The sequence below is a fragment of the Notamacropus eugenii genome, chromosome 4 (genome assembly GCF_028372415.1).
Source record: "Notamacropus eugenii isolate mMacEug1 chromosome 4, mMacEug1.pri_v2, whole genome shotgun sequence".
NCBI classification, from domain to species: Eukaryota; Metazoa; Chordata; class Mammalia; order Diprotodontia; family Macropodidae; genus Notamacropus; species Notamacropus eugenii.
This window is the reverse complement of record NC_092875.1, coordinates 443,759,025-443,780,113: the sequence shown is the minus strand read 5'-3', so window position 1 is coordinate 443,780,113 and position 21,089 is coordinate 443,759,025. Positions and strand designations below refer to the sequence as shown.

At 39.4% G+C, this 21,089-nt stretch overlaps 1 protein-coding gene across 3 annotated transcripts in view; it reads left to right on the top strand.

The window, feature by feature from the left end:
* Positions 1-21,089, top strand: part of FAM81B (family with sequence similarity 81 member B) — an 81,906-nt gene extending 60,817 nt beyond the window's left edge. For all 3 annotated transcript variants that reach the window (XM_072606103.1, XM_072606104.1, XM_072606105.1), the window contains exons 8-10: positions 12,751-12,886; positions 18,283-18,478; positions 20,795-21,089. In XM_072606103.1, coding sequence (XP_072462204.1) covers positions 12,751-12,886; positions 18,283-18,478; positions 20,795-20,928 — 466 coding nt within the window. In that variant the 3' untranslated portion in view covers positions 20,929-21,089. The remainder of the gene's footprint in view (positions 1-12,750; positions 12,887-18,282; positions 18,479-20,794) is intronic.

Genomic DNA, 21,089 nt, shown 5'->3' with positions numbered 1-21,089 from the left:
CTCTCTTTTTTCTTTCCTCACTCTAAAATGGAGTGGTTACTTTCCCCAAAAGTTTACATCCTTTCCACCCTCACTACCAGTCTTCTCTGACTGTAGGAATGAGACTTAGAAAAGAATTTTCCCTCATTGGTTCCTCCACCTTTTGAAATATGAAATCATTATTATGGCAAATTAAGAAATCAATCTGCCTTAACTTGAAAAGCAACATGCCAGTGGATAGAAAGCCACTCTTAAAAACTGGGATTCAAATTCAGCCTCCGACATAAACCAGTTGTGACTTGTAACTGAATTGGGTGTCAGTGAAGCAGAGCTATATACAAAGTCGTCAGCCTCACTCTCTCCTCCAGAGCCATCAAAGACACATGTCGAGACCACTGGCAATGGCCCAGGGATGCAGTGGATGATGTTGACCTTTGTAAAGTGTGGTCTTCCCCTGGCCTCAGTTTGTCTGAGGCCAAGCCCATTCAATGTCTGAGGGCTAAAGACATCAATCTGGGAGTAGGGAGGTCCTCAGCGCTTCTGTCAGCAACAGAAAACACTTGCTATTTACACTCATTCTAAGCCATCAAAAACCTAAACAATCAGTAGATACAGTGACCTACGTTTGGTAGGCTGAGTTTGAATCCTGCCTCAGGTGCTTCCCAGCTGTGTGATGATGGACAAGACATTTAGTATTTCCGAGTCTCATCGATGTGAGTAATAATACTTCCACTCCCTACCTCATGGGAGGAAAATGCTTTGGAAACCTTTAAAGTGCTACATAAATACAAGATAATTATTATGATTTTGTTATTATTGGTAGTATCCCAGAAGTCATCTTCAGGCGGGACCACAGTTTGCACAGCCCAGACAGAAGCCTATCTAGCTTATTTTCAAAAAGTCTCTGACAAATGAATTTGCATAATTTCTTGTAACAAGCTCTTCTGGTACAGATGATCACTTACTGTCTGGACAGTCGTCCCTGTGGCTATCCTAAAACCTTCTTAATGTAATTTCAACCAATTTACTTTTGTTTGGAAGAAATAAATAACAGGCAGCTAGAAATCTTCCTTTATATTCAGTTGTTTACATATTTAAAACTCTTACTCAGTTGCCCCTTGGCTTCAAACTTCTGGTGTGTTCCAGAGAATGTAGTTCCAGGTGTTTTGTTTTTATGTATGAACAAAATATAACATTCCAGGTGTTATGCTTTGGGGAACTTTTTGACAAAATAATGAATCCCTGTAAGGTCCAGAATTCCCCTGGCCGGAGAAGCATGGGGTGAGTTGGATACCAAAGGAAGAGGCCAAGAGGCCCCAGACTGATTACAGGAGTTTAATCGATCATTGTAAATACTTTACAAACAGGGGCAATCTGCAATGGCTGCCAGAAAATTCAGTGGATCCCCGCAAAGACTCCCCAAAATTCCCATGGTGATTATAGAAATCAGACAAAGGGAAGAGGAGCCATAGGGTGCTTTACTGCAGACTGGTAGATATTTTGTGTTTTTCTGCTTAAATTTTTGGCTAATATTTTAGTTTATACTTAGTATTGAACCTAATTCCCAGACATCCAGGTACTTACCCACTTAGGTAAATGCCCAGGCATTCAAGCTGGATACTGGTCACGTACTAGTCACAGTATCTAAGTTATGACTCTGTATCTGCATTATGATTTATTAACAGATGTGGGCTTCCATCTTTCACAGAGTTTAAGTTAATGACTTTCACTTCTTAATGTGTAATATGATTTTTCTCCAGTATGGACCCCACAGTCCCTTAAATTAAAATACTAACAGTTTCCTGAACAGAGGGAACAAAGTGAGTCTAAATTCCACCTGTAATATATCAGTCATTCAGAAATAAAACATGTCATTCCATCAACTTGAAAAAAAAAATCCTATTGTGCTATGTCATCCCTTCTCCCTCTCCTTCCTATTTTCATTCTAGATTAGGAAGGGGAAGGGAGAAGGGAAAATAGGGAATTGTTTGAGAATCCAGATTCTGGTCTAATACCATCCTTGTTCTGGAACAAACTCTGAGCAGGGAATCACAACAGTAATTTTCTACCTAGTTTCCCATGAGAGTATAACCAGTAGTGACTTAGCACAGTGCCTGGCACATAGTTGGCACCATTTAAATGCTTATTCTCTCTCCTTTTCCCACTCCCCAACCCCTAGCCAGCCCTACAAATCAGAGCTTGATTTATTATTTTGTTGACTGTCTAGATTTAAGAAAGTGATGGAGAAAATGCTAATAATACAGATTAAACTTAAAAATATGTTGTACCAGTTTCTGGAGAGCAAATTATTAAACATTTACCAGTAGATCCTATCTACAATGCACTCCACTGAAATATCTCTTCTGTTCTGCTTCCAATGATCTTCACCCAAACACTCTTCATCACTTACCCCAACATATTCCTGTATTTCCTCACATGAGTGTATCTCTCCCTAACAGACAATATTATACTTCGCCTTACCTCTCCTATTTATTTTCATGCCTGCCAGAAGGGAAAGTAGGAGGTTGGGACCTGATGCTCCACCACTCTGCTTTCCTCAGAAAGAGAGGCTACCATGCTAGAAGTATATCTATTTGTTCATCTAAGGGATATGATTGGATGCAAGCTGACTTTTGATCACTCTGTCATTTGGAGGAGAGAGGGACCCCAAGCTCTACAGCCAAGGCTTGACTCCTTCCTCACCTGATACCAATACTACAATGAATACATATAGAAAATAACAAAGAAGTTCATTTATCTAAGTTATAACAAAACAGAAATCAGAGAAAGTATACACACGAGAACATATACCAGACAACACAGAATGAAAGAACTCTCCATTTGGGAGCAAGATAACTTACTTCAACATGATCCAGCCTCTTGGATCTCACTAAAGATCCAGGGAAACTTTCCAAAGTCTCTAAAGTAGAAAGATAGAAACAGGGACATAATGGAGACTGCCTGCTTCTCTCATGGATTCCTAAAATCTTTTTCCTTCAGCACCTGAAGTAGGCTTGACCTCTTCTATCTTCTCCCTCAAAGTTGGAAGCCAGGAACACCCTAAAACATTTCAACACTCAAAGGGGATTTGAAAGGGGACTGAGCCCCTGAAGCAGACTGGCCAAGAACTGAAACACTCTCACCAACTCTGCCTTCAGGTTCACACGAGGCAAGGCATTCATCTTCACCAATAAGGAGAAAGTCCCATACCGATGGACTAGGATAGCAGTTACATGGGCCTTGGGAACAGAACAAGTATAACATAAAGGTGGAAAAATACAGGATTCATTTAAAGAATACTGATGAAATAGTCCAATCTAGTCAGAATACAGAATGCCTGAGTATGAACAGAGTGAAACACGGCAAGAACCAAAATATGGAAGACCCTGAAGGCCAGGTTGGAGTTCATGCTTTATTAGTGCCTCATCTGAGGACTGCTCAGAAAAATGCTTTCCAATCTTAATTCAAACATTAAGCCAAACATTATATTAGTCACCATGAGAGGATATAAAAATGAATGAATCCCTACCCTCATAGAGAAAAAAAAATATCTAATGGGGGAAATATGACATACAGAAACAATTATAACACAGATTATTGAATGGTAGCTCCATTGTGCTCTGAGGGCTCAAAGGAAGAAGTAACTACTTCTAATGTGAGGATCAGAGAGGAATTAGCATCTGAGCTAGGCTCTGAGGGATAGAAAGCCTTTCTACAAGTGGGGGTGGGGGAGAGAGAGAGAGAGAGAGAGAGAGAGAGAGAGAGAGAGAGAGAGAGAGAGAGAGAGAGAGAGAGAGAGAGACTAAGACTATGTTTTAATCATAAAGAATAACTTGAATAAAAGTAAAAGGGACCCAAAAGGGTGAAAAGAGCTAGGAAAAGAGTGACAATGCCCATTTGACTAGCTTACAAGGGGTGAGGACCCTGCAGCCTTGAGGCCACATGTGACCCTCTAGGTCCTCAAGTGCTGCCCATTGACTGAATCCAAATTTCACAAAATGAATCCTCTTAATAAAAAGATTTGTTCTGTAAACCTTGGACTCATTCAAAAGACTACACCCAAGAACCTAGAAGGCAACATATGACCTGCAGGTTCCCCACCCCTGGACTAGAACATTGGAAGAAGAACTTTGAAATACATGGGAGCAGTTTTGGTGTGAGAAGAGATGAGACGGGGGACACAGATAGGACTTTTACCTGGGAAGAATCTCAGAGATCATTCATCCAGTCCTTTCTATAACTCACAATTTTTCTTACATATAAGGAAACTGAGGCCCAAAGATGTGATTTACCTAGTATCACATAGAGAGTAAGTGGCAGAGCCAGAATTCAAATCTAGGTCTTCTCATGCTGCTTTAGTGCACTTTCCAGTTTGATCTCCTGTTAAATAACCTTGATTTTATTTGTAAGGAAATAAGGAAAAATATTTTTTTAATGGTGACTTCCTCCTGCATGAACAAAATCATAGAAATGAAAGCACTTTAAGAATCTGGACAGCAAGTGCAAAAAAACAATGAATTTACCATATAACATAACCCAGGGAGACTGAGATACAGCTCACCAAAGCAACTGCCAACTTGTCATATATTTCTATTTTAAAAGAAAAAAGAAACTCCTCAAATTATTACATGGTTTTCTCTCTAAATTTTTGTAATGATGTAAGTGACTAGTTTAAATTTTAGGTTTTTTACAACCAGTTTTTTTTATTTTTATTATTGTTTTAATTTATTTGTTTTCAGTTTTCAACAAGCACTTCCATATGTTTTAAATTTTCCTCCTCCCTCCCCAAGATGGCATGCAATCTTATACAGGTTCTACACATACATTGTTATCAAACACATTTTCACATTAGTCATGTTGCATAGAAGAAATTAAAACAAATGGCAGAAACCATGAGAAAACAAAACATAACATAACGCAGGAGAAAATAGTCCCAAGAAGTGTTTTTTTTTTAAAGACAAAGATTTAATGTTCCAATGGGCGTTATGCTTTATATTGGATTTCTAAAACCGCATCATCTGGACATTCTCTAGTGAGTTGACACTTTGACACTAACCACAAGACTTGACAAAAAAAATCCCCCATACATAGACTTTATCAGTTAAAACCCTCCCATTGGACTTCTTGTCTTAAATTGTGTTTGCAGTCCTTACAAAATGACCTTAGTCAGAGACGTAGTAAAGTAATGTACTGACTTTACCAGCAGGATGCTTGTAAAGCAAAAACCTTGGTCAGGATGAGAGGCATCCATCTTTAGGGGGACTTGGCTGGGCAGCATCTGCCTTTCCCTCCCCACGGAGCCTTTTCCTGCTGAGGCTCTTAAGTTAGCAGTGATTTCTCAAGAAAACAACTCACTCAATGAGCAAAGGCTCTGGAGATAATGTTGCTGAACAAGTTTTTCAAAGACTTCCAGAACATGAATTTATATTTTTAAAATACTAAAACTGACATTTACCAGATACCCAGGTAGACAGTGGAACCAAAGATAAGTATCATCCTAACATGAAAGCCATTTACAATTTTGCCCAAGTTGGGCAGAATTCTTTGATAGTTGAATATACATATACATATCATTTCTTTCCTCACCCTCTCTTGAATACTTCATTTATCCTGTATATATATCTTGCTGGTACATAGTTGTTTCAATTTTATCTTCCTTATTAGAATGAGTTCCTGGAGGGCAAAATCTGTCTCCTGTCCTTCTTTGTATCCCCAAGCACTTATTATATGCCTGGCACACAGCAGGTATTTAACAAATGTTTGTTGACTTGACCATATTTGACTCACCCCAAACAAGGGCAATTTCTTGGTATTGTGAATAAATCTATAGGTGGGAGACTGTCATTTAGGTTCTGAGCACAGATGTTCATGGAGCAGGGAATTAGGTGCTTGGTTATTCCAGAGAAAAACTGAGTACACAGAGAGTATAATTTTTGAAAGATGGATATGACTTAGAGAGGAGCAAGGAGAGAATTTCCTAGGAGAGTGGAGCTGAAAACACCTTTTTAATATGTTCCTAATTAGAAACACTAAATATAATGGTACAACCATTTTGAGGACAGTTCAGAGATAAATTGATGCTTTGTAAGAATAGTCATCTTGGAACTTGTCTCTTTGGAAATAACCCTTAGAGGCTTAAACTCTTCAGGTTTCCAAGGAAAGAAAAATCCCTTGGTCTGCTACAACAGCACCAAACAGTCTTTCAGATAAAATACCGAAAAATGAAATCTGTCATTTGTGTCAGGATGCCATACTTCCAACCACTTCTTCCTACAACAATCTGTATTAGGACCATTATTTTTTCTTAAATGAATCTCTAACTGATCCCATTTTCTGATCCTTTAGAAGAACTTTAAGATTAGACCTTAACCAAAATATGAACCATCCCTTTCAAAATTTCCCAAATACTATAATCCAGCCTGCTTGAAGATTTTCAATTATGGGAAAACTTAACTCCTGAAACCCATTTTACCTTAGGTTATTCTAATTCTTGGGAAATGCTTGGGTGTTTTCTCCTAACGTCATGTCTAAATCTGCCTTCCTGTAACATCCATTCTTTATTTCTACTTTTGCCTTCTGAGGCTCCTCAGCACAAGGCTAATCCCTCTTGCAAATGACAGACCTTTAAATGGTTAAAAGATAGGTGTCGTGTGCCCTGTAAGTCTGTTCTTCTTCAGACATAATATTTCCATTTCTTTCAATCAAATGACATGCTCTTCCATTCTCTCCCCATTGAGTTTTGCCCTCTTCTGAATGTACCCCAACTTACTAAGGTAGTCCTAGAAGTTGACTCCTGAACTTATCACAGTACTTCACAGAACCGAAGAATCTTAGTACATCTCTGGGCCAGGTAGAACAGGTCTAATCCCTCTTCCAAGTCACAGATATTCAAACACTTGAAGGTATAACTATTACTTGTCTCCTCCTCTACTTTCTCTGACTTAAATTTTCCCATTTCTTTCAACCAATCTTCATATAATATCATCTTAAGATCCTTCTCTATCCAAGTTACTATCCTGAATATCAGGTTTAATTCAAGTTTGGATTCAGTCAAAGGGCCTCACTTGAGGACCTAGAAGGCCACATGTGGCCTTGAGGCTGCAAGTTTCCTAACCTAGACCCTCTCTAACTTATCAATGACTTTCCTAAAATGTGATACCCAGAATTCAAAATAATACTCTATATGTGTTCAGCCCAAGGGTAGAATATAGCAGGACTATCCCTTCCCAGGTTCTAGATTCTATGCCTCTCTTAATGCAGCCTAAATTCAAAACAGTGTTTTTGGCTCCATATCTCTCTGTTGATTCATCAAACTTGTGAATCCACTAAAGCCTCAAGGCCTTTGTTTTCAGAGAAACTAATATTTTTCCCATCTCCTCAATCTTGTACTTATGAAACTGATTTTTTTAAATAAAACACAATCCTAGCTTCAAATTTCACCTCAGATGCTGGCTACCTTTGTGACCATGGCACAAGTCTCTTCCTTGAGCCTCAGTAAATTGAGAACTGGATGGTGTTGGAGGTTCCTTCCTGTTCTAGATGGATGATCCTCTATGAAGCTATGACTTTGTATTTTCCCCTGTCAAATTTCATCTTATTAGATCTGGCCCAAAGTTCTCTCCTATTGAAATCTTTTTTGGATCTTAACCTTGTCTACAACGTACTCCATTCAGCTTTGTGTCTGGCAAGTAGGCCTTCCACATCTTCCTCATTAATTAAAATACGGAAGAGCATGCCACTGAGAACAGCTCCTCAATTAACTCTACCATGTTATTGCAAGTTGACATTGAACAAAATTAATTGTACTTCAGAGATCCAGTCCTTCACGTAGTCCTGAATCCATTTATTACCTCTAACCTCCATCTCTTCATCTTATTTGCAAACATGAGATGCATTGTATAATGTTTAGATGGAATCTAGGTGTTATGTCTGTCAGTCTCGTTAACTTGCCATATCTAAAAAAGAAGAAATGAAAGTTGGTCCAACCTGATCTGTTCTTTTTTTTATATAATTAAATATTTATTGGGAATTTAACAAATATTTCAATATTCATAAATAATCTAACAAAGATAGTATAAGAAACTATAAACTCTTAGTTTGTCTACATAAATGAAATTTAACAAGATAGTTACTAAACAACTTCATTTATGACTTTTTCTGCACCTTTTTCTCCTGTATCTTTTAATATATTTTATTGATGCTCATTCTTTCAGCCATCATCTACTCATTTACCTACTACCCACACCCCCAGTAGAAAAAGCAGAAAATTTATTATTGCTAATAAATATGTATATTCCAGTAGAAACAAAGCAACACATCGGCTGCATCTAAAAATGCATATTTCATTGTGCATCTCTACCCCATTACCTCTCTGTCAAGGTAGGAAGATAGATTTCATTATAGTCTTTTGAAGTCATTATTGTATACTGCTCTAACCAAAATTCTGAAGCCTTTTAAAATGGTTTCCAGTTCTTTGTTACTATAAAAAGGGCTGCTGTAAATATGGATCTCTGACCTGCTATTGATAAAGGCAGATTAACTCTGAGTGGCCTCACTGCTTCGCTTTTCTAGATGATCAAAAACATAAAATGGTAGTTACCATCTCCCATTCTGCCAGTGGAGTCCCATAGCATAACCAGCACCATGTATTGTTCCAGGCACTTCAGCTTCCCTCCCTTTCTCCCCCACCCATCCCTCCCTACAAGTGCTGCACAATGACTTAAGACCAGCAGCCAGCAGGGGAAAAAAAATCAGCTAGTCCTAAAAATGAATGAGATATAGGCATTCAAACAACATAGAAAGCCTACCGTTATTATCAACGCAAGTTAATTAAAACTTCTCTCTCTCTACCTTCCATAAATACTTTTTAGCATTCACGTCACACTTATTTCTGATACAAGAGTGCCTTTCACCTGCATAAACATGCTGGACTGGGTAGGATCAGGGCCACATGGTCAGTCTAATTCAATTCAGGAGGCATTTAGTTCCTGAGATATGGAAGGCATTGTGTTAGACACCAAATAAACAAGGACTGAAGCATATCAAAAACAATAATTTGCTTTCTCTGCCCCTCCACCCCTCCCAAAGACCTTATATTCTATTGGAGAATGCCAAATGTAAACAGTTAAGAAAATGCAAGATATTTTGAAGGGGAAGGAAATAAGCGTTTATATAGATGGTGTACCAGGTAATTTACAAATACCTCATTTTGTCCTCACAACAACCCTGTGCTGTCGTTGCCCCTATTTTACAGTTGGAAAAACTGAGGCAACCAGGGTTAAGTGACTTGCCCAAGGTCACACAATTAGTAAGTCTCTGAGACTGGATTTGAACTCAGGTCTTCCTGACTCCAACCTCAGGGCTCTATCCACTATGCCACCTAGCTAGAGAAGCTTTGGGCTGAAGCCTCAGCTGATTCTTGAAATAAGTTAAGGATTCTAAGAGGCCAAAGTGAGGAGGGAATGAAGACTTGGAAACAGATTGGATATTGTAAGGGAAGAGGGAGAAGAGACCCTGTAAGCCTGGATAACCATAAGGATGGCGTGGCCTCCAGTAGACATGGATAGTTAAGTAAGTTAAGGGGAAGATGAGAGAAGATAATCAGATAGAGTCTGAGATATGTCTAGGTGAAAGAACCAACAGGCAGTTGGACTGATATTTAGGCTGAGATATTAGGGCTGGATATTTGTATTTAGGGGGGAGGTAGGTAGCACAGTAGATGGAATGCCAGACCTGGAGTCAGGAAGATCTGAGTTCAAATCTGCCCTCAGTCACCTACCAGCTATGTGAACCCAGGCAAGTCACTTAACCTATCTGCCTCATTTTCCTCATCTGTAAAATGAGCTGGAGAAGGAAATGGCAAACCACTTAAGTATCTTTGTCAAGAAAACCCCAAAAGGGGTCATGAAGAGTTGGACATGACTGAAAAACGACTAAAGAAACAACAATTTGTATTTAGGAGTCATCTACATAAAGATGGTAATTGAACCCGTGAGAATTGGTGGTATCACCAAGAGGATATGGAGATCTTCTTTTGGGGGGCAGGAGGCATATGCTGATCTACAAGAGAGATTGAGGAATGGTTAGACAAGTAGGAGGTCCAAGAAAGTGCACATCCAGGAAATGGAGAGAGAAGAGAGTGTGCAGAAAGAGGGGAAGATCAACCAAGAGATTGAGAAGAATGAAGCCTGAGAAATGACCATCAGATTTAGCAGTGAAGAAACATTCTTATCCTTGGAGAAAGCAATTTCAGACCAAGAAGGGGTCAAAAGCAAATTGCAAAGGATTGAAAAGTGAATGGGAAGTGAGGAAAAAAGTGAATGCAATGGTTGTAAGTAGCACCTTTGGGGAGTTCGGATATGAAAGGGAGGAGAAGCTAGTGCGTTGTGTGTGTGTGTGTGTGTGTGTGTGTGTGTGTGTGTGTGTGTGTGTGTTTGTAAAGACATAGGAGCAATCTGGACATTTTTACAGGCAGCATATTAGACTGACCACCAATCTGAAGGTCTACAGAGCTATTGTGCTGACCTCGTTGTTAAATGCCTGTGAAACCTGGACAATATATCAGCGCCATGCCAGGAAACTGAATCGCTTTCATCTGAATTGTCTTAAGAAGATTCTGAAGATGACCTGGCAGGATAAATGACCAGACATTGAAGTCCTTACTTGAACTAAACTGCCAAGCATTCGAACTCTATTGTGGACAGCACAACTCCCGTGGGCTGGCCACATTGTTTGAATGCCAAATGTACTATTTTACAGAGAACTCAAACAAAGCCAGTGTTCACGTGGAGTTCAAAAGAAGTAATACAGGAATACTCTCAAGGTCTCTCTGAAGAATTTTGGAATTGATTGCATGAGACAGGAGATACTAGCACAAGACTTCCCAGCATGGCATGCCCTCATCAGAGAAAGGGGTGTGCTCTGTGAGAAACAGAATCGAAGTGGCTCAAGAGTAACTCAAGATGCACAAATTTAGAGAATCCATCCCAAAGGTTCCCATGGACTATTTGTGCTCTTATAGTACAACATGATCTGATATTATCTGACTTCTGTTTGCTGTAGAGAAAATGTCTTCAGCCCTAGGCAAAACTTTACAGTTAAAAATAAAAATGATAACTTTTTTTATTGCTCCATTTTTACTCCAGAATCTCAGTAATTGACAAGTGATTTTTGTTTTTTCCAGAAAATAATTTGTTCAATGCTCCCAAGTAGAATCAGAGTGTGAGAACTAACTAAATGGGTTAGCTATGGTTAGTAACCCCAGAAATCACCTAACTCATAAATCGTAGTCCTAGATCTGGAAGGGACCTCAGAGGACAATTAACCTGACCCTCCTCATTTTCCAGATGTGGAAATTGATGCTCAGAGAAGTAATTTTATAGATGAGGAAACTGGGACCTGAGGAAGTTAATACATTTGCCTAAGGTCAAATTAGTGTTGGAGGCATCATTTGAACCCGGGTCCCCTGCCTCTACAGTCAGGCTTCCTCCCCAAATACATGATGGAAGGAGTGCTGCACTTGGAGTCAAGAGATGCAGGAGTCTGTGGGCATGGACATGGCATTTAATTGTCTCTGGACCTCAGTTTCCCTATCTGTAAAGTGTGTGATAATCAAATGAAATAACATAAGTAAATCACTCTGCAAATCTTAAAACACTTAAAAACAGTAGCTATTATAAATAATATTAATAAAAGTGAAAATGCATTTTCTAAGCATTCTGGGAATGTCCTAAACAATTCAAGACAACAATTTCTGTAAAGTTGAAGCTCACAATTTGACCTTTGTACTTCCTATAATTTAGCTTTTATACAATTGCTTTGGCATAGTCTTTTGAGAGCCACCCTAGCACTTTGTAAAATATAGTAAGAATATTTTCAGTAACAAAACAAAAATTGTATTTTTCTACCCTAAAATAGAATTTTAAAAATTATTTGTTGTTAGCTAGTTGGTGATAGATCAGTCTAAGAAGCTGTACTTGGCAACCCCCACAGATGATTCAGTATCCTTCTCTTTCTCTCCTCTGAACCATTCTGTGTACCATTTTCCCACTTTAGTGTGATATCCTGGTTCTCCTTACTAAGTTATATCACTTCTATCTCTTCAAAATTTCACCCAGGCCTCTCATCTTTTCCACTTACCTTTCCAAATTAACCTTATAGGATTCTAGTTATCCCAGTTACTTTAAAATATTCTTTACCATACTTTTACCCTTCACAACTATTGATAACTTTTTTTTTATCAATTTCTGGTATTATGTTGACACTCAATCTGTCTCGACTTTCTTATGTGTAAAATAAGGATAATACTACATACCTTCTCAGGTTGCTGTGAGGATGAAATGAGACAATGTATGTAAGGCTGTTTGCAAACCTTTAAGTCCAATATAAGCATCAGCAATCTTTAATTATTTCTGTCTGTTATAATGTACTTCTTGCTCTTTACTTCTATAATAATCAGCTATTATTAACATTTGTTGAGTTATATGTACTAGAGTCAATGTGAGGGAACAGCTTGAGGGGAGAAAATTGTCTAACCACTAAACTATAAGCAACTTGAAAACAGGAACAAGTTCACTCCTTCCTTTGTAACTCCCCACTGGAGTAAGTAAAATGTCTTCTCAATCATGGTCATTTAAAGACCACCCTTTAGCAGGTTCTCCAAGCTGAAATGGCAACAGGCTTTTTCAACAGAGTAAAACTTCAGTTCTGTGAGCTTCCTGTTTTTCAATGTCATTAACCAAAAAAAAAAATCAATATCCTTCTTATCCTTAGATTAAATGCACTTCAAAATGAGCTCCGTGAACAAGTTCAGAACCAACAAAAGTGGACAGAAAATCAGCTTATGAAATCTGAGAAAGAACAGCTCTTGCATATAAACCAATTTCTCAATACCATGAAGGAGAAAATGGTAAGCAGTTGTGCATGAGACAAGTCACAGAACAAAATTCAAAAAAACCCAAAAGCATACTATGGAGTTGTTGGGAAAGTGGCAAGCTCTTCTGTTCTTTAATGGAATCATGAAACTATTTATCTCATATACTGGGGGACTGGCCTAGGGACCTCCCCGAAGGCAGCTGGGGACTGTGCCTCTTGCCAATCCATGTTGAAGTGTTTGGTGAACCTAATTCTGGAACTGCGTAAGACTGTTTCATTGACAGGCCCTCCTCCCTAATTCAGAGCAGGTACAGGTATTCTATGACTGCTTCCTGTTCATTTATTGAGTGACAAAAGTTTTTTGATTAGCTGCTGAGCCAGAACTGAGTGTACCTACAAAAGGCACTGGCTGGCCAAATTAAGCTCTTGCTTTCCTTGTGTACATCAAAGGAAGATATATTGTAAGTTTATCAGTTGGGAGAGTCCTTTCTGTTCATAGATGAAACAGTGCTAGAGAGGGCAGAGCCAAGAGGCTATGACCTAGTGAGCTTCAAAAAGTTGGAAGATCCACCAAAGGTCCAGGGACTGGAGTCCGTGTGAAAGATTGCCTGTAGCCAAGCCTAGTAAGGGATCTCACCAGAGATCCAGTGTAACAGCAGATCAACTGGGGAGCCAGGATATTACATCATGCAGCAAAGTGAGTCATCCAGCAGCTGTGCAATACCAGAAAGGTAACTTGGTGGGACAGATACTGGGGATGGTCACTTTCAGCTGGAGCCTACTCTCCTCAAGCGACTGGGGTGATCCAACATAGGCAAGCTGGGGGGCACAACGGGCTTAGAATCAGGAAGAATCGTTATCTTCCTGAATTCCAATCTGGCCTCAGACACTTACTAGCTGTGTAACCCTGGGCAAGTTCCTTGATCCTGAGCAAGTTGCTTAACCCTGTTTACCTCAGTTTCCTCATCTGTAAAATGAGCTGGAGAAGGAAATGCCAAACCACTCCAATATCTTTTCCAAGAAAACCCCAAATGGGGTCACAAAGAGTCAGACACGATTGAAAATGACTGAACCATAACAATAGGCTAGTTTCCCCAGTTGCTACTCATGGTTTCATTCTTTACCAAGATCAGTTGCTGGCCAACTGATCTGAGCTCCAGGCTCCAGTGGCTCTTTTATACTCATAGCCCACTCATTCACTTAAGATCAATCAATCATTCAATAAATATGTATTAAGAGACTACTATATGCCAAGTAGGACAGGTGGGTGGTGCAGTGCCTGCAGACAAGAAAATGCATTATCTTCCTGAGTTCCAATCTGGCCTCAGACACTTACTAACTGTGTGACCCTGGGCAAGTCACTTAACTTTGTTTGTCTCAGTTTCCTTACCTGTAAAATGAGCTGGAGAAAGAAATGACTATTCCAGACCCTAAATGGGGTCACAAAGAGGCTAAAAATAATTCATTAGCAATGATGACAGAAAAAGGAAAAATAAAAAATGTTGCATGATCACTAGTCACCTTGTGGTCAATGACCCACCTGACTTCTACCAGGAAAGAGAGAGCTCAGTTTGACCAGTTAGCCAAGCAACCAGTCAAAAGGCTTTTCTTCACCACTCATTAAATGAACAGGAAACAATCAAAGATGACCATCTCATGTCATGAACTGGGGAGCAAGACCTATCCGTCTTATACCAGAAACAAATGCCCCAAGCTCCATGTGCCATGGCCCCTGACAGCCCTCTGCCCCTGAAAACAGTGCCCTCGTTGGCCAGGCCAGAAATATGGATTCTTTCCTAGACAACATTCACTTTTCAAAGAAAGAAAACTACTTATTTTAGTAAGGAACTACAGAAATATAGTAAGGAACTACAAAAATTCCAGCTCCCATTGGAATGAATGGACAAAAAATGGACAAAAATGTAAGTGTCTGCTGGCTGTTAGCCCACTGCACACTGTGTTTGGAGGGGAGAGGCAGTAACTAAATGGAAGAGGCTGGGAGAGGAAAACTAGACTGGAGTGTGGGGAAAGTTATGGTTCGTCTTTAGTTCTCCAAGAGGACCATGACATCAGGAAGGTGATGCCATAACTTACAAGTGAATTGGATTTAAGTGAGGAGGGCTGTGCAAAGTCACCAGCCTCACCTCTGTAGCCAGATATAGATCAGGATGACTGGAGAGGGCCTGGGAAATTAGAAAAAAGCTCAAACACTGCCTTCTACTTGAGTCTTTTTCTGGTTATCTGCTGTCCCCACCCCATGTGAGCTCCTTGAGGGCAGGGATTTTTGCATTTTTGTCTTTGCATCTCCAGTGTCTAGTACATTGACTTGTGCATAATAAGCATTTAATAAAAGTTTTGCCAATTTAAAAAGACTGAGCCCACAATGATACCCAAAAGAATTCTGTCTCAGACATATCAAAATTTTTAAGACCAACTATAAGCTCTCACTTCTTAGTTAAGACTTTGCCAGAATTTCTTCATGCTTATCTGACCCCCATCTTGGATATTTCTGATCTCTTGTCTTGCCCTTCAGATTTGTCAATCCTGTAAACTTTAGCTAGACATAACAGTTCTCTTTTCTATTCAGGTCTTGCCTTTTTTCCCCAGAGGAGAACTCACTTTTATGTCCTGTAAATAGTCTGTAATCTACATGCTGCAGTTCTCCTCCCTCAAAGAAGCCAGAGGTTAGACCAGAAAAAACTAGAATCTCATGGAGATTAGAGACACTTAGACATCCGTGCTCCAAAGTCCACCAACCGATCGTAGAAAAAGTATTTCGGAGTATATTTCACTGATCTTAAATGTTAGTCTAAGGGAATATGCATCTCTGATAACCTCCTTTTCCTTCAGGATACCAAGCTAATTATTGCTCCTGGGAAAAGGGCTAATTATCCTCTATTTCCACAACTCTCCCCTTCTCTCCCTCCAAAAAGGAAACTCTCCATTGTCTCCTGAAATTAGTTTTAGTGGGATACAGTCCAGTCCTCAACTGTAAATCATTTTGTTGCATCTGAAGCTTTTCTGGTTTTGAGAAATTCTCCTGTTGGTATTGGTACCGATCAAAGCATTATTCGAATTAGCTCCCGGGTCCCAAAATGTGAGCTTTGATAAACTAGAAAGGTTAAAGGTAAACTCATCTAAATAAAAAAGGATTTTGGAAAAGATTTATTTTGATATTCCTTTAGATTAAAAAAAACAAGCCCTCTGTTCTTTCCCTAGGCAGTCACTTTAATTTTGAGAGACCTCAATGACTGAGTGATATAAGTTAAGAAACTAGAACAGGACTTTTGATATCACAGAGGAAAATAATACTGAGCTGGACTGGCACAAACCTTTGCCCTGTGTTTGATGTTCAACACTGAATTTTTATTTGCTCCTGTTAAGTTTGAATACCTTTTGATTTTTACACCACAATTGTTCCTCTTCTTCTCACAAGCCCCTCTCTTGTAAGAACACAAACACACAGGCAAAACCTACCAACAAAATGGCCGTGACTAACATCATATGCAACGCTCCATACCTCTAGCCCTTCCCTTTCTACTAAGAGGGAGGAAACGTTGCATCATCTGTTCCTCAGGGCCAAGATCAGTCATCAGAATGAATCTGAGTCCATCTGCTTTATGTTATGTTACACTACGCTATTGGAGTCATTTTCTCAATGTACTAATTCATCATTTCTTACAGTACAATACATAGACTCAGCTGTTCTGCAATCACAGAGCATCTACCTTGTCTCCAGTTTTTCTGTAGTACTGAAATTTTTAAATCGCTGTGACAATGAAAAACTTAATTGAACAGAGCTCGCAAAGAGCCTACAGGATCACTTATCTCAGTATTAATTATAGTTATAACCTCAATTTTAAAACACTGTATCAAACTGCACCTAATTGAAGCCATTTTATTTTTTTTTAAATAATATCTTCCTAACATAGAGATTCTGTGGTATTACTGGGCAATGACGAGGTTGGTAATACTTAGACCATATTGCCCAAATCTTAAGGACTAAGAGAATTCAGGACTCACCGAATAGTCTCAAACTTCTTTTATTATTGCTACAAAACACATGCTATTCTAATTATCAAGAACCTCAAGTCTTATTTGGGTGACATGATTTTGAGTTGGAAAGAACCCTTATAGGTCATCTTTGTTCTCATTTTACAAATGAGAAACCGAGGCCAAAAGTTGAAGTGACTTCCTCAGGGTCACCCAGGTAGCAACAAGCCAAACCAAAATTTGAACCGAAGTCTTGCAATTGTTCTTTATTGGGCAGCTGAGTAGTGCAGCGGATAGTGCACCAGGTCTGGAGTCAGGAGAGATCTGAGTTCAAATTGAGCCTCAGACGTTATTAGTTTTGTAACCAGCTTAACCTCTGTTTGCCTCTGTTTATTCAAATTGTGACAGTAATAGCACCTACTTCCCAGGGTGGTTGTGAGGATTAAATGAGATGATAAGTGTAAATGCTTAGTACATAGTAAGTGATATATAAATGCAAGCTATTATTATTATTTCTGTTAATGCTTTCCCTTATCATCATTGTTATTTCTGAACACGATGCAGCTTGTTTCCTTCCAACAAACTACAGAGGATGAGGAGACTGACTGTTTTCTCCTCCCATCAGGATGAACTTTGAAATATCTGAACAGACTCTGGACGTCCTTTGTAGCTAGGTGCAGAAACAGCTGGGACTCTAATTACCTGCCTGTGATTTAACTCCCCCTACAGACCCAGAAGACAATAGCAGAAGTGCTTTACACAAGTCTTCATTGCCTTAGACACGTGACACTCACTAGCTGTGTGACCTTGGGCAAGTCACTTAATCCCAATTGCCTCATCCTGGGTCATCTCCAGTCATCCTGATGAATATTTGGTCACTGCATTCAGATGGCTCTGGAGGAGAAGTGAGGCTGGTGACCTGCACAGCCCTCCCTCACTCAAAATAAAGTCAACATGTCGTTATTTCTCTGATGGCATGGTCTTCTTCAGCAACGAAGGATGGACACACACTATTGCCTTAGCAGCCACTTTAAGAAAAAGTCTGGTTCATTCAGCCTCTAAAACCCAGGTGCTCCTGGAAAGAGCAATTGTACCTTCACTCTTCTTTTTCAGTGAAGATAGTAAACACACACACACACGCACGCACACGTACACACACGTACACACACACGCACATTATCCCTATACTACTTGGCTTCCAGGGTGGTTGTGAGACTCAAATGAGATAATATTTGTAAAGTGCTTTGCAAATCTTAACATGTTATATAAATGCCTAGTGATGATTACTGTTAATGATCATAATTTGGTTGGAATTAATGCTTACAGGAAAAAACTGACTACGGTGACCAAATTTTCCGCAGTGTCTGTACTCAAATACAGTTTCTCACAGGAGGTTTTATTTTTTGGCTTGTTTGTTTTTACTGTGTCTTCTAACAGGAAGAAACAAAAACCAAATTGGAAGGAAAAGTGCATGATCTAATAGTGAAAACGGAACAATTACTGAACCCACAGAGATTTGAAATAGAACTGAACAAAGTGAAGTCTGCAGAAAACAAGTTGTACAAAAAGATGAATCGAGTGGAAAGGCAGATCTGGGAAGAGCTAAACAGAATCCAGAATGAATACCAATCAGGTGAGCGTTACTTATGCATTAATGAAAAATCCCTCTCTACCTAGACTTGGGAAACACAGTTCCTTAAGGGGGATGCTCAAGGTGTTTTCTGTATGGTTATCGATTACTGACTTTGTTAAGGCCATTATTTTTACAGATCAAACAAAAAAACTCCCAAAACATTAAACTTTTTTTTAAATTAGCAACTAAACTTAAAAATCCAAATTTAAACAATGAAACACAAAATATCAATTTTTTAAAGGACATTAGGGTGGCCCTAGAACCTAGCCAGGGATGAGGAACTTGCAGCCTCGAGGCCACACCTGACCTTTAGGTCCTTGAGTGCAACCTCTTGACTGAGTCCAAGTTTTACAGAACAAATCCATTTATTAAGGAGATTTATTCTGTGAAGTTTGGATTCAGTCAAAGGCCTGTCACTTAAGGCCACATGTGGCCTCAAGACCACAAGTTCCCCACCCCTGGAGGCCCTCTCAGGATCCCTGGGTTTGCCTACTTCAATCACAGAAATGCTCTCTATTTTCTGCTAACTGCCTTCTGAAAAATGATTTCCTCATTCCTTATACTTTCAAAAAGGATAAGGCCTCTAAGCTCAGAATCGATGAGTCTGTGACCCTGTCATGCCACTGTGTATGAGGCTTCTGAATTAACCTCCTCCATTCACAGCTGGTCACATTATTAAGGCTGTACTCTGGAATGTTGGTCTAAATTCTCCAAGGTCATAGAATTTTAAATCTGGAAGGGACCTTAGAGAGTTTCAAACTTTGCTTCGTTTGTGCATCAGGAAAATGAGATGTTTAATCTCATTCCTATTAAACCGCAGGTAACAAGTCGGCTTGTGGTATGAGACTACCAGCCAAACCTTTTTATTTTGGGGGGACAGAGGGGTGGAGAGAGGGAGGAAAGAAGTGAACTCTAGGAAGTCCAGTGGGATGACAGATTTTTCTGCCTAAAAGGTTAATGGTATCAGAGTCAAGCTGGGAAAACATCAAAGAGGATTAATTTGAAAGCCTAACTTTAGCAAAGGAAGGGCGTTAGATCAGTGCTGAGCAGCAGCCATCTGTCTCTAACTTGTGATTTGGAGAGTATCTCTATCAACTGGTCTAAATCCTTTAAGAGATCAAAGAATAATAACCTCACAGCCCATTTCCTGTCCTCCCACTTACTCATTCGTGTTTAAATTCTATCACCGGCTATCTTCTTTAAATTAAATTTCACTGATGAGTTTTTATTTTCTCTCCCTCCACCACTGCTGGGAGGGAAAAAAAAGGAAACCCTTGTAACAAATACACTTAGGTAAAGATCGCTTATGCTCTCAGGTATGGGCATCACTTTTTCTGGGGTAGGAAAAGTCTTGCTGTCAAAATTGTTTCCTTTAGGTGTTTCTGGCCCAAAGACTATTGCCGGAACACCTGCCCCCAAAGCCAAGCAAAGTAGTTAATTTTAGGTCAGGAATAGCGCCCTGGCTTTAAATTACATGTCTTTTATGCCACCTCTTTCATCTGCTTTAACCCCTAGGCTTTCCCTTGAATGCAGTGAATTTTTCTACCCACCAGAGTGCAGTCATGGGTAAAACTTAACAACCTGTCTGGTTTTTCTGCCTCTCTTTGTAGGTGGCATACTAAAAAGAGAGAATCCAACCCTGCCTGCTCCCTACTGTTGTCTTACTTGGTCTATGTCAGGTTCTCTCCTAATGGTTACTTAGAGAGAAGTCTTTAAATCTCTTATTTAAGATCTTCAAATTTGTACTAGAATCAAGAGAAAATTCATAAGACTCTAGATTTTGAACTGAATGGGATAACAAAAGCCATGTAGTCTAGCCCCCTCATTTTACTGCTAAGGAAAGTGAGGCCCAGAGAGTGTCGTGTTGTCTGAGATAGTAAGAGGCAGAGCCAGAATTTTAACCCAGCCTACCCTGACTCCATATCCAGCACTCTTTCCACTGCGTTGACCCCTTAGCTGAATCTCATTTGTTCTAATTGCCTGTTCTTGTTGGCCAGCAAATATTGGCAGATGGAAAAGTAGTGTTTACAACAGACTTATTAAAATACTCAGCTGTTTCATTTAGTAATATTTGGGTGAACAGAATTGAATTAAATTTCCACACTCTAGTTAGACACAAGTTGGAGCGCTGTTGATTTAAAACATCTCCTTGAAATAGAAGACGGATTACCAGACCTTTTTAGATAGGCCTTAACGGAATTGAACATTCTTTGAATGAAATCAGCAGGATGGCTGACTAGAAGACTTTGTTTGAAAGGGAAAAGGAAAACTGTTCCAAGGCATGGTTTAAATTAAATATACCTGTTCTCACACCAGGATTTCAGTCGATTCGTGGGTCTCTTGAATCCATCCAGCAAATACAGACGACAAAGATCCAGTTAGAGAAATATAAATTTCAGAAAGACCTAAACAAGTTGAATCGCAAGATAGTGGAACTTCAAGAAATGTAAGCCTTGGCGCCAACGTCTTCTTTGTCTTCTATCCGTGGTGCTTATTGGTTTGCTGAAGAGCTGCAGCCAGGAATGCAATATCTGAATCCTCCTGTTTACATTTCTATTTCAACCTACACTTTTAAAGAGGTATAAAAGCCAATAAAGCAAGGCAGAAAGAA